General features: G+C 45.1%; 2 protein-coding genes across 2 annotated transcripts in view; one reads left to right on the top strand and one right to left on the bottom strand.

The window, feature by feature from the left end:
• Nucleotides 1-14,631, top strand: part of LOC147054834 (ribonuclease inhibitor-like) — a 256,301-nt gene that overhangs the window by 94,380 nt on the left and 147,290 nt on the right. The window lies entirely within an intron of this gene.
• Nucleotides 1,909-14,081, bottom strand: LOC147054837 (LIM/homeobox protein Lhx1-like). The gene is made up of 2 exons (XM_085916421.1): nucleotides 13,910-14,081; nucleotides 1,909-5,770 (listed from the first exon to the last, which is right to left on the bottom strand). The coding sequence occupies exons 1-2, from the start codon at nucleotides 14,079-14,081 to the stop codon at nucleotides 5,391-5,393; spliced, it is 552 nt and encodes a 183-aa protein (XP_085772547.1). The 3' UTR covers nucleotides 1,909-5,390.

The following is a 14,631-nucleotide window of genomic DNA, read 5'->3' as shown; positions in this document are numbered from 1 at the left end:
AATGGCATAGTCCTTTTTCTCAGTTCTTGAATGAACATGAACCACCAACAACAATGGTGATTCAGTGTTGTACTTGTGCTGCTGAAATTCCTGAGCATAATTACTTTTACAGCAAAATATCTTGCTCCTCAACATCAGCAACACACGGAGATGGTGAAAAACATGTACATAATAATAATAATAATAATAATAAATTATATTTATAACGCACTTTATATTCGGAGGAATCTCAAAGTGCTACATGGCAAGTAAAAACAAGAATAAAAAGCAAGGACAAGTATAAAACAACTGGACGACAACCAGGATATAAAAACAGGAATTACAGAAATGCCAAAGTAAAGAGGTGAGTTTTAAGTCCGGTTTTGAAAGAGTCAGTGGATTGGGGTGCTCTTAGGTGGTCGGGGAGGGAGTTCCACAGTGTGGGGGCTGCATGGCAGAAGGCCCGGTCGCCCATGGTGCGCAGCTTGGTGTTGGGGACATGGAGAAGGTGAGAATTGGATGAGCGGAGGTTTCGGGGGCAGATTTGGGGGCAAGGAGTTCTTTGAAGTATGGGGGAGCATGTCCGAGGATGCACTGGTGAGTGAGGAGGGCGATCTTATAATTTATTCGAAATTTGATGGGGAGCCAGTGCAGAGAACGGAGGATGGGTGTGATGTGGTCGCTTTTCCGCACCCTCATCAGGATCCTAGCAGCGCAGTTTTGGATGTACTGGAGCCTCTGGAGGCTCTTGCTAGGGATCCCGATGAGGAGTGCGTTACAGTAGTCTAGCCTGGAGGAGACAAAGGCGTGGACAAGTTTCTCAGCATCTGTCAGGGTAAGTGTGGGGCGGAGTTTGGAAATGTTCCTGAGGTGGAAGAAGGAGGTTTTGCAGATGTGTTTTATGTGTGACTCTAGGTTGAGTTGAGAGTCCAGTATCACACCCAGGTCGGTGACAGTGGCTGAGAGGGGGATTGTGTGACCGGCGAAGGAGATGCTTGTGATTGGGCAGGTATGGATCTGATGGGGAGTGCCAAATAACATGGCTTGGGTTTTATCGCTGTTGACTTGTAGGAAGCTGAGATTCATCCACGCCTTTATCTCCTCCAGACACAGTGAGAGGATGGATGAGGGAGATGGATGAGGCTGGGTTGCAGAGGGTGGGGGGTTGAGTTTGAGGTATAGCTGGGTGTCGTCCGCGTAACAATGATATGAGATGCCGAACTTCCTGATTATATTGCTAAGGGGTAGCATGTAGAAAATGAAGAGGGTAGGACCGAGTACAGATCCCTGGGGGACACCGGAGGTGACTGTGTGTGTGTGTCTGATTTTTTCCCTCCCAGGGAAACGTACTCGGTTCGGTTCGAGAGGTAGGACTGAAGCCAGGTTAGAGCAGTGCCAGAGAATCCAGTGGAGTGAAGTTGGTTAAGGAGGATGTTGTGGTGGACAGTGTCAAATGCAGCGGACAGATCCAACAAAATGAGGAGTGACGAGGAGCCTGCATCGGCAGCCATGAGAAGGTCGTTGGTGACCCTAACAAGGGCTGTTTCGGTGCTGTGGCCAGAGCGAAAACCGGATTGAAATTTCTCAGCGATGATATTGCGGGTGAGGGTACATATTTATGTACCGAAATTCCCTTGGATAACAGCCTGAAGGGCAACTCACATTCTTCATAATTGTTGTACGTTTATGCCAAACCAGCTTCTTATTCTATTTTGGTGACTCTTTGTAACTGTTTAGAAACAAAATAGAATTAAATTGATTAAATTTGCAAGTGGTCATGGCTTTAAGCTCCTATCTTACTCAGTGGAGAACAATTTTTACTGTTTTCAAAGACAGCGAGTGTTACCTTTATTATTCTTATTCAAGGAAATCTTGACCGTGTTCAAAATTCCTTTGCTACAAGAAAAGTACAGGGGACCGTCTGTTGAGCGTCTGTCAATCGTTTGGCAAACATTTAATGAACTCTGACGCAACATTTGCTGCCTTCAAAAACGCTCACAATTATTTGTAACAAAAAATCCCAAACTTCAAAATTGCGCTGCAGACATGCTAAACACACATACTAAACAGCGTGTCCTGCAACAAAAGTCTTTAAGTTTAAGGGTGTATTCAGATCAGAAAAGTCCTTTAGTCCGCTTTTTTGGTCTGGGCCAAAAGTGGACTTTGAATTTTTTTGATTAGGTGTGGTTCCCATTCAGACTGTACATTTTGCAAGTGAAGTATATTTTGTAAACACATCCACGCTTGTGACGATCTGTGTTCCTATTGAACATCAAATACCACAGCGGCACAGAGAGCACAGCATATAAAGGAAAACATGCAAGTCCTATGTGGTGCATTCCTGCTCTAAATATTTGTGCTGTTATTAGAGCTGCAAAATCATTTTCAGTGTAAAGAGCAGCTCATTCAACACAGGTTTCGTGACGCTCTGTTTAAAATTTTGCAACAGCGTCGGCGAATGCGCACAGTAATCCAAAGACGATGATGTGCTCTGCGTGCCCTGACCCAAAACATGTTGGCAGCAGCATGGCTAAACAGAAGACGCAAGATGAGGTATTTCCGCTGCATGTATTCACACCTGAAGCAAACTACACCAGAATCCGTTTGGAAGCGAACCGAGACCCACTTTTTAAAGTCCAGTTCTTTAATCTGCACCAAGATTCATTTTCATGTATTCACACCTGCTTAAAAGGTCCGGACCAGCGTTAGAATTGAACCCTGGTCCTTTTAAAGTGGACCAAACAGTCAGGTCTGAATACACCCTTAGTCAGTGTTATACTTTAAAAATAGTGGTAGGCTACAGATCATGAGTCAAGCCCATCCTATCTACAATCACAAAGTGAATTTTATCACTCACATATTTAGTTTGTGGTCAGTGAAAGCGACCCAACCAAATCCAATGATATCATGACAGTGTCACCTGAAATAAGACACACCCTCAATATCTTGAAAATTAGAGCATTGTGAGTTATGGTCTTATCCAAAGTAAATTAAAATAAAATCATTTATGTTAAGTGATGTGATTTAAGTTTAACGTATTGCAAGGTTGGTTTGTACCAAGTAATGAATCAATGGTGGTTTTAATTTTAAAGACCCGTGGTCCTGGGGGCAGTGAGCCTGCATTATTTTCCTTGGTATCAACAGGGAGAAAATGCAGGGCTGCAGTGAGAAAACTGATGTCCTTTCCTACACCCTACTTGGCTTACTCATCAAACCATGATTAATTCATGGTGGATTACAGTCTGGAGAACGGAACAAAACTGAGATTGCAGGATGGGTGAGATAAAGTTTTGTCTGGGGTATGTGCTGTCCTTTTTACCACTCCAGTTGTGTTGATGCAATATTAAATGAATTTTTAATCCTTGTGCGTGTGTTTGGGTTTGTTGATGATCATTATTATGGCTGCATTCAGAGCTTTGAATTAATAGTAATCCCCCCCCCTAGTAATCTGACCTGACAACAGGAAGCCTAAAATGCAGGTATTATACAAGTAGTACCAAGCAAGATAATAAAAGAGCAAAAAGCAGGGGTTTCTTCGTCACAGCAATTTCATCATTGTCCTTCACAGTTGTACAACAAACAGCTTATGATTTGGCAACAACCTCCAGGAATCTGAAGTAAACCACCCGTGCTTGAAGGGAAAAAAAGTGTCAAAAGTATCAATTGGAAACTCACTCCCCCTTGTGTCATTTTGTCTCGTGTCAGTTTCCTGAATAATTTTACAGCAGTGAGAAAAGTGTTCTTTGTTTAAAAATATGTTCAGAGTGACATTTAATGCCACTATGATTAAAAAAAAGACACTTTTTTTAAACGTAATTTGAAATTTATATAATTTGGGGCAGCTGTGCCATAGACCTAACACTGGGGTGGCAGTCTAAAGATGCAATAAATTAAATGCATTGGTTTTGGGTCTGTAATCAATAAACTAGTACCTGAATGAAGAAGCTATTTAACTGCAATGAAATTTAAATGTGACATAATTACTTAAATTTTGAATAAATACATTAGAAATTAATGTAACATATATAATTACTGTTATTTACTCGTACCAGAAAGCTAAAAAAAATAGTAACTGAATGCAATGCTTTATTATTTTTCTGATCTTCAATAGAAGTCCAGTAAACTGGCTGAAATTTGGCTATGCAAGGCAAAATGTGTTTTCAATTCTTCATTCCTGTTTAACACTGAAATTGAAAGAGCATGACTGGCCATGTGGGGTTGAGATTTATAGAAATGTAGTTTCTTAAAGCAGCATATATAATCATCAACCTTTTAATATTGCGGAATATTTCTCTTGAAGAAATAAATATAAAACCTGGATATGAATGTCATATTAACATTATTGTGAATGTTTCAACGGTTCAGAAAATTCATCATGAAAGTATGTCTTGTCTTAACACATTCCTACACTCTGAAGTGATGATTTAACAGGAGTTGTGCTATTCTCTTATTTGGCAACTACTTATGTTTGGTTCATTTTTTTAAAAACGATCTTCTGTAAACAACATCTTGTACAAACTAGCACAGTGAACCACAACCTGAAGAAAATGTATTTTCTCCATACCGTATAAGTGAACTCAGTACAAAAATTTGGTTGGTTGCTAGGTACATTTACATGGACAGGATTCTAAAACGTAGATTTCTGAACTCCTGAACTTTAAATTGATTACGTAAACAGTTGACTGTTTCAAGCCCCTTTAAGAACCCGAAGTGAGGATTTTTACAAAATGGACTTAAAAAGTTTAGCAAATCAAGTTCACTTCCGTTTTAAATAAAGGGTTAGATATCCACAGAAGATATTTTGTTATGTTGGCCTTTTTAAGGCAGCTTTCCCCAGATATGATGGGAATTCTGAAAGCAAACGATTAAGTCTACATGGAGGAGTGTATTATTTTCTTTTGAAGAAACATGGTGTGAAGAGTCAATATGGCAGGACTGAGTGAGACAAAGGGTTTTGTGGAACTTTCCACAAAAATACAAATGTATGCCTAATGCCTGAAACATTGAGTTCCGCTCAGCCAGCCTATGAGTCAGTTAGTGCACAAACAACCTTTAACCAGGTTATTATCTGTCTGTAAAGCTATTGATGTCTATAACAGGGGGTAATGATATTTTCCGTGGTCTGGACATATAAGAGATTGTGAAACTTAATTTTTTTATAGTAGTGATGAATAATTTGTCATGCCAAGCTACTGACTCCCTCATATGCACAAAGAACTATGGAGGCTGTCAGTTCAAACAAGTTCCGTTTTGGGTTAGTTTCTTATTAAAAAATAATAAATTGGAAATTATACAAAAATGTTTTGTCGTATTCCCCTAACCCTGTTGATATTCATGCCTCAATCAAGCCCACAGCAAAATTAACTCAAATTAGTAATTTTCCGTCTTCAAGAGTCCAGTCTCCCAATGAGCTACCACACAGTGGCTTCGTTCATTTCCATGGGTGGATGTGACAAATGGTTGTCGTATCCGCTGGTATTTAGAGACAGTGAGGTAAACGGTGGGCTCGGGCCAAACACCTCAGTGGAGATATTATGGAGAGTTCCCGGGATACCAGGCTCTTGGCTTGGAGACTCCCCAGGGCGGTGGGACATAATATCAGAGAAGCGCTGCACTTGACTGGATGGATGTTGCCCTGGTAGGGGGAGGTCCATACCACCAAGGGGTGTGCCTGTGGGTCCTGAAGAGGGCACATAGGGGAGATCAACTGGGGTCTGGGCTTGTGATGAAGGTGGCCCCTGAGGAAAGAAGTCATAGTTTCCTCCTGGACCATAATATTCGCTTTGATAATCTGCAGAATGAAAAAGACATTAAATTCTGAAAAAAAAAGTTGCAGGAATAATACATCAGACATTACATTTTACACTTAAAAGACGTATTCCTGACTGTCTTGGAAGTCTGGATTTGACCCAAAATAATCTCCTATGTAGTCATATCAAAACTGCTGAGGAAATATCAGGAAATCAGCAAGCCAGGCTTTGGACTATCTATAATAGACAAGTCCTGAGCAAGGCTAACGATTTTCTGAATTGTCCTAATCATTTGAGCTTTTGCCCACAGGCTGTTGGTTTCATTTATTCCAAGTGCAATGTACGTATTTACTTAATGACAAATAGCCCTTAGGATGTTCCTGTTATCTGCAACTATTATACCTATATTGTTTTAAACCTGTAGTATATTGACAATAAAGGCATTCTATTCTATTCTCCATCCATCCATCCATCCATCCATCCATCCATCCATCCATCCATATTCTTCCGCTTATCCGGGGTGGGGTTGCGGGGGCAGCAACTTTAGAAGGGACTCCCAGACTTCCCTCTCCACAGCCACTTCATCCAGCTCATCGCGGGGCGTTCCCAGGCAATCTTAGAAACATAGTCTCTCCAGCGCATCCTGGGTCCTCCACGGGGTCTCCTACTGGTGGGACATGCCCGGAACACCTCCCCAGGAAGATCTGCAGGAGGCTTCCTGATGAGATGCCGGAGCCACCTCATCTGGCTCCTCTCAACGTGGAGGAGCAGCAGCTCTACGCCGAGTCTCTCCCGGATGACTGAGCTTCTCACCCTATCTCTAGGGGAGAGCCCAGACACCCTGTGGAGGAAACTCATTTCGGCTGCTTGTATCCAGGATCTTGTTCTTTTGGTCACTACCCATAGCTTGTGACCATAGGTGAGGGTAGGAGCGTAGATCGACCGATAAATTGATAGCTTTCCCTTTTGGCTCAGCTCTCTCTTCACCACAACGGACCGGTACAGAGTCCGCAATACTGCCGACGGTGCACCGATCCGCCTGTCGATCTCGCGCTCCATCCTGCCCTCACTCGTGAACAAGACCCAAAGATACTTGAACTCCTCCACTTGGGGCAGGATCTCATCCCCGATCCGGAGAGGGCATTCCGCTCTTTTCTGACCAAGGACCATGGACTCGGAATTGGAGGTTCTGACCCTTATCCCGACCACTTCACACTTGGCTGCGAACCTCTCCAGCGAGAACTGGAGATCACGGCTTGAAGAAGCAAACAGCACCACGTCGTCTGCAAAAAACAGAGACGCAATGCTGAGGTCCCCAAACCGGACTCCCTCAACGCCTTGGCTGCGCCTAGAAATTCTGTCCATAAAAGTTATGGACAGTATCGGTGACAAAGGGCAGCCTTGGCGGAGTCCAACCCTCACTGGGAATGAATCCGACTTACTGCCAGAAATGCAGACCAAACTCTGGCATCGGTGATACAGGGACCCTCCTTTCCAGCACCCCTGAATAGACCTTACCAGGGAGACTGAGGAGTGTGATTCCTCTGTAGTTGGAACACACCCTTGGTCCCCCCTTCTTAAAGAGGGGAACCACCACCTCACACAAAACACATGTGGACTGGTTGAGCGAACTCCAGTGCCCCCTCAAAGATCCTGCCGAGTGTATCGAGCTGGTCTACTGTTCCACGGCCAGGACGAAAACCACAGTGCTTCTCCTGAATCCGAGGTTCGACCACCTCGTGGACCCTCCTTTCCAGCACCCCCGAATAGACCTTACCAGGGAGGCTGAGGAGTGTGTTTCCTCTGTAGTTGGAACACACCCTCCTTCTTAAAGAGGGGATTCACCACCCCAGTCTTCCAATCCAGAGGCACTGTCCCCGATGTCCACGCAATGTTGCAAAGGTGTATCAGCCAGGACAGCCCCAAACATCCAGAGCCTAGGGAAGATACAAAGGAGGTGGACCTCCAGGTCCCTTGTATCTTCCCTTTCTTCTTCAGTTCACAGGCTCACCAAGCATTGGATGCATTTTGTTTGCTGAGATTCTCGTGAATATAAACATTTGCACCACACATTATTTGTACCGCTTGTCCCCACGGGGGTCGCAAGCGTGCTGGAGCCTATCCCAGCAGTCATCGGGCAGTAGGCGGGGGACTCCCTGAACCGGTTGCCAGCCAATCACAGGGCACACAGAGACGAACAACCAGTCGCACTCGCACACACACCTAGGGACAATTTGGAGTGCTCAATGTGGGAGGAAACCGGATTGCCCGGAGAAAACCCACGCGGGCCTGGGGAGAACATGCAAACTCCACACAGGGAGGGCCAGAGGTGGAATCGAACCCGCACCCTCCTAACTGTGAGGCGGACGTGCTAACCAGTGTTCCGCCGAGCCGCTGATATAAACATTTGATCTCTTTCATTTTTTCCCCTGTACCATAAAAGTAAACTTTCTGCTTGTGAATTTCAGTAGTACGGTTGCTGACTCGACCACCGGTGACTCCTCTCTTGGGAAGCAGGTAGCATGAGTCAACATTTGCGATGCTTGATGTTAAGAACTCCACCACTTGCTGCTCCACGAATCAGTTGTGCTTCTCATCCACATTGCTTTAATGTCTGTTGCCCAGCATTCTTTCAAGGTGAGATCTTGAGACCAATGATCTTTGATCTTATTCTGTTAATTAAGCTCTTCCACTTTTGATCAATTGATCCTTCTTGGCATTCTCATCGTTGAGGAATTGGATGTCCTTCCTCCATCCCAGCTTCTGTCCTCTTCAGTTGCTCCTTGGTTTCTTCAAGAGCATCTTTGGTCTTTATGAACATCAAGAGCTTTCAGATGATTTTTTATTTCTTCCAGGCACTCAGCCATTGTCTGATCCTTAGCAAGATCTTTCTTTGACAAGTGAATTTATTTGTCCTCTGATTGGTTCAGCTATGCTTCACTTCTGATTGGTTGAGCTCTATGTGCACTGAAGATTTACAGTGGAGGACGATAACAGACCATGGCTTTGTCCAAATATCCTTATTTTCGAACCCCTCAATCACCAGAGATGTGCACGTTACCCTATTTTTCAATCCTCCATCCCCACCTCAGGCCCTCTTCTGTCCTCGTGCCTCTATCCTTATTCATAAAATAATAATCCCCCATTTTGGTCCTTAACAAGGGCTTCCAACCCTGGTCCGTTCATTGTCAGGGGAAAAACAATATTTGATTTTATTTTTGTGTCATGGTCAACAATTTCCATTACTGTATAATTGTGTTTGTTGATTGGGTCTACTCTATGTAGGTGAACTATCCACCTGCTTCTCTGATTGGTGGCCCTTGTTCCCGACTCAGCTAATCAATCAGTGCAGGGAAGAGAAGCCTGAGCACAAGCTGCACTGATTTAACCTGGAGTTTATAAGGAACTCTGTGTTTATGGCTGGGCTGACTATGACTATGACAGTATACCTCACAAAATGGAGTAACCAACACTCGAGACTGACTACCTCAACTGAGTAGATGAACGAACAAAAAAACAGCTATGGTGAAAGTGCTAATACACATGAATAATTTAAGTCAGGGTTTTTTCAACTGGTTTTGTCCAATGGACGACCACTATAACCAAGAACAACTCGCGGACCACTCCTTTGGCGGAATATTATTTTATTTTGCACTGAAGTAGGATAGACCGATACACGCTATTAATTTGCAATTGTCTGTCTATTTTGGGAATCTTAGCTACATTAGACATAATTTGGAGGGGTAAATGATTCACAAAATTAACTGAAAAATAACTCAAGTCTAACTAATTATTATTTTTAAAAATGTTATAATTATTTTCCATTTCCAACTTCACAGACCACCTGTAATACTGCCAAGGAGAACTAGAGGGCTGCGGACCACCAGTTGACAATCCCTGATTTAAGTGATTAATGATGGTTATGGTGAAGTGCTAACACAAAGCACGTATACTTAAACACAAAGTATACTTAAAGGCAGTAGTACAAACACACAAAAGGTATAGAGACTGACTGACAAGACAACACACACACAAACTGACACACCAGCTAGTGATCAGAGCAGTGAGTGATCAGAGCAACGAGTGAGGATCCAGTCCACCAATGAGGTGGGAGCATCCACACAGCTGAATTTACCTACATAATACAAGAATCAGATGTGAAGCAGAAAAGAGATTGAAAACGTAGGTGGGTGCGAGCCAAGCATTGTAACACCAAGATACATTTAGCTGCCAACACAACCACCGTCGATCACCAGATTGACTGGTGATGAGGACTTTTTTGATGAGTCTTTTCCGCTTGAACCAAAGGGAAATTTCTCTATCCGCATCCAACCACCATGAATACGCATAAGACAAGTGGCGTGTCATGATATTTCATATTCGGTCTGGCTTTTTCTGTCAGTCGGTGATCGACTTGGTTACAGGGATGGATGAAAACCCACTTCCATCCTTGCTTAGTCCATCGTTTTTCAAAAACTCGCTGTCCTTCACCCATAGAATCAACATCCATCAAGGATGGACAGACAGACCGTTCCATCCCAGGAACAGAATGCCCATCACTGTCAATCATTATTGGTGCTTCACTCCCCTCCCTGAAGGCCATTTACACCTCCCATCTCACTCGCAAGGCGACCATGATTGTGTGTGATGTGAGTCACCCTGCTCACACTTTGTTTGACCTCCTGCCCTCTGGGAAGAGGTACAGAAGCCTGCGCTCCCGCACCACCAGACTCACCAACAGCTTCATACTCCAGGCTGTTAGGATCCTGAACTCTCTCCCCCCTCCACTGAATAACGTCCTAGCCTTTTGGGGCACGTTGGCTGCCTTGCACTACTACTCCTGTACTTTTGCGCTATATTCTGACTGTCTGCTGTGTGTATATATATATATATATATATATATATATATATATATATATATATATATATATATATATATATATATATATATATATATATATATATATCTTGTCACCGTGGGATAGTAGGAAACGAAATTTTGATCTCTTTGTGTGTCTTGACATGTGAAGAAATTGTCAATAAAGCAGACTTTGACTTTGAGAACGAGGGTGGCAGCCTCTCGACGAAGGTTGGCCGGCGCTATTCCCGCAAGGACAGGCAAGATGGACACAGGGATAGGCTTTAGGCATCCTGTTATGGTTCGGAGGGCGTTGTTAATTGCCACATCCACCTTTTTGGCATGGGGGCTTCTGTTCCAAACTGGGGCACAGTACTCTGCTGCAGAGAAGACCAGAGCTTGAGTAGATATCCGCAAGATCTTAGCAGAGGCTCCCCACGTTGTTTCAGCAAGGCGGCGGATCAGTGCAACCCTGGATGTCACCTTTGCCTTCAGATCTTCAAGGTGTTGTTTGAAGGATAGGGTCCGATCCAGACGCACGCTAAGGTACTTCGGGGCTTATTGAACCTCCAGGCGTTTGCCCTCAATGCTCACTGCAAGTTCTCTCCTTGCTTCCCTGGTGCTGAGATGGTATGACGCAGCAACTGTCTTTCCAACGCTGAGCTGGAGACGCCACTTTCGAAGGTATGCTACCATGGTGCACATGTCTTCATTCAGGCCGTCTTCCGTCGCCTTCCACGTTGGTCGGCTCAGCATGATGGCAAGGTCGTCTGCATAGCCATACTTTCTGGATGGTGTGTCCGGTAGGTTGTATATATAGATGTTAAATAGCGTTGGTGAGAGAACTGACCCTTGCGGTACCCCGCTCCTCAGTCTTCAGAGCCTACTGCACTGCCCACTGCACTGCCCACTGCTGGTTTGGAGAGTAAAGCTGCGGTTGGAAAGCGTCTCCATGAAGAACTGCACGATGTGCCGGTCCGGTATGGTCCTCAGCAGCTTCAGGTGGAGTCCCCGGTGCCACACGGTGTCATATGAGGCAGTTAAGTCCAGGTATACCACTCCAGCTTTCTCCTTATCCTGGAAGCTGTTCTTGATGTCTTGGGAGAGTAGGGTGATCTGGTCTGCTGTTGACCTTCCTTGACGGAAACCAGCTTGTTCCCGTGGGAGCTGTGAGGCCACCACTGGCTCTATGTGGCTGTGTATCAATCGTTCCAAGATCTTAAAAGATCTATGCCAAATCTTCAGGGAGCTTTAGCTTGCTCATGGCCTCACTGAGTTCCTCTGCTATAAAGGGTCCCGAGAGATTGGAATCGACATTGGCCGCTCTTGAGATACAAGACACCGCACGCGATATCAGTCGTGCAAAGTCTTTGTCTGCAACCGGGAAGCAGCCATTCTTTAGGAGTTGGGAGGCCATTGCGTCTGCAGTGACTGAGCATCTGTGGGCTGATGTATTTCTGCCTGTGAGCTGATTGATGGTCTGCCACGCCTTGCAGCTGGAATGGGTGAAGTCGATGGATTCAACAACGTCTGTCCATCTCGCCATGCCGGTGGTGTCCAGCTTTTTGAGCAGTGCTGCTGCCGTTGCGTCCTCCTCTTCTCTGGAGCTGGCTCTCTGGTGTTCCCTCAGGCGGCGGCTACACTCCTCATCCCAGCCTGGGACGTAGTTCCTGTTATACCCACGTGGGATGGTCTTCTTTGCCACACGCAGGAGGACTTGGCAGTAGGCTGCATCCACATCTGTGGACTCTGGGTCTGGCAGGCTGACCTCCTTTCCGTCTCCTCGGCACGTCTCCCAGTTGGCTTTTCAGAAGTTCTATCTCTTCACAGGCTTCCCTGTGCCGGTAGTTCCACCAGTGATGAAACTTTGATGATGGAAGGTCGGTGGTGTGATCGAGGGAACCTGTCAAGGACACGCCTCTCCGGTCTTGGGTCGTTTCTGCGGCAAATGGCGAAGGCCAGGTTCGGCTTGGTGGTGTTCCAGCGTGAAGAGAAGAAGATTGGGGGTTCCTTGGGGTCATACAGCAGCAGGGCATCAGTGTTGGAAGCCCATTCGCACAGCGCCACTCCGCTAGGTGTTGATTGGTTGTACCCCCAATCTGTGTGCTGACATTTGAAGTCGCCTGTGTAGATTGTGGGTGCAGTTACAGATGGGAGTAACGTTGTGGTAAGCTCCGATGGTGGGGGCTTGTAAACGTTGATGACTGAGGTTTCCTGGATTTTAGTAACCAGCCACTCGATGTTGGAGCCTGGTGGGGATTGGCTACAGGCTGCCCAGCTTATTCCAGTGCGAACAAAGGTTGCCACTCCGTGCTGCTTAGTGTTGATGGACCCAGCGAGATGAAACCCAGGGATCTTGAGGATCTTGTTGGTCGTGCAGTGCGTCTCCTGTAAGAGCAGGACTGCGGCCCCGTTGGAGTCGGCCAGGTGCAGAAGGACTTCGAGTTTGGCGGTGGTAAGATCCTCGACATTGAGTTGAAGCACCGACAGGCCTTGGTTTTCGACGGTAGGAATGGCTGCCCGTCCGCCATTCCTCAATCTGCCGGCCCTGCGTTTGTTTGGCGGCATTAGTTTCACAAGCGGGTCTTACACCCTGACCTTGCTACTCACAGGGAAGACCGCGTGAAGGTTGTCGTCCATCTTCCCCCATGTATTTGTGTTTTGCTATGATTGTAATATGATAACCTTATTCAGCCAATAAAATGTTGAATTTGAAACCTAAAAGGGTTCAATTGTTAATTGCAAAACATTAAAGATAAACCGGCGGCTCGGTGGGTAGTACGTACGCCTCACAGTTAGGAGGGTGCGGGTTCGATTCCACCTCCGGCCCTCCCTGTGTGGAGTTTGCATGTTCTCCCCGTGTCTGCGTGGGTTTTCTCCGGGCACTCCGGTTTCCTCCCACATCCCAAAAACATGCTTGATAGGCCGATTGAGCACTCCAAATTATCCCTAGGTGTGAGTGCGAGTGCGAGTGCGAATGGTTGTTCGTTTCTGTGTGCCCTGCGATTGGTTGGCAACCAGTTCAGGGTGTCCCCCGCCTACTGCCCGATGACTGCTGGGATAGGCTACAGCACGCCCGCGACCCCCGTGGGGACTAAGCGGTTCAGAAAATGGATCGATGGATGGATAAATATAAACCATGAATGTTTGGACAAATTCATTTGTAGTACACAAGAAAAAAATATATATATAATGAAGTCATCTGTCTGTAAACAGTAGCTACTTAGACCATAAAACAGGTAAAAAAGGCTGAAAAACAATTAAATATCTTGGACTTGCAAAAATGGGAGGGAATGCCACTGAGAGTGAAAGTCAAACACACCTCCATAATAAGAGAAAGGTCCATTCTGGATGAGCTCTCCTGGTTCCAGGCGGTCAACCAGCGTTCTCATCCGCCTTGGGCTCCTGAAAAACGCATGCCTGCGGGCTCCCAGTGCACTCAACTGCTTCATACGCCTCTCTTTAGAACGGCGATTCTGGAACCAGACCTGCATGTGCATTTACACACAATCAGTAAATGTGCAGTCGGCATTTTGATGAACATTTTAATGGCACACATTGATGTGCAGAGAGAGAGAGCGAGAGAGCGAGAGAGAGAGAGAGAGAGAGAGAGAGAAAGAGTAAAGAGTTGAGTTAAATTTTAAAACTTAAAAAAAAATAATCTTAAAACTGCTGGGGCAAAAACAACTCAATTTCGGTTAAACATTATACCAATCCAAAAAATTGTCAAAGTTGGGTCAATTTCACGCAAACTATTTGGGTTGGTCCAATTTTTTAACCCAGCAGTTTTAGTGATATGATTTTTGTCGTCATTTGTCATCTGTAGCCTACTACCTAACTTTTTTATAGAAGCATTGTGGCCATTTGTAATTGAGTTGTATTTGCCTGTGTGTTACGCCAAGCAAACATAGCAAGTTCACTCATTAAATGCAGAAAGACCACACCAACAATTGTCACAGTCTGACATTTCTAGTTGATTTGCAACATCAGTTTCCTCGTGTGATTTTGTAAACTGCGATACAGTGGTTGATCACCAATAATCTA

Source organism: Syngnathus leptorhynchus, chromosome 7 (assembly GCF_054491065.1).
Source record: "Syngnathus leptorhynchus isolate UIUO chromosome 7, UIUO_Slep, whole genome shotgun sequence".
Classification (NCBI taxonomy): Eukaryota; Metazoa; Chordata; class Actinopteri; order Syngnathiformes; family Syngnathidae; genus Syngnathus; species Syngnathus leptorhynchus.
Note: the sequence above shows the minus strand (reverse complement) of the source record. Positions and strands in the feature narration are given on the sequence as shown.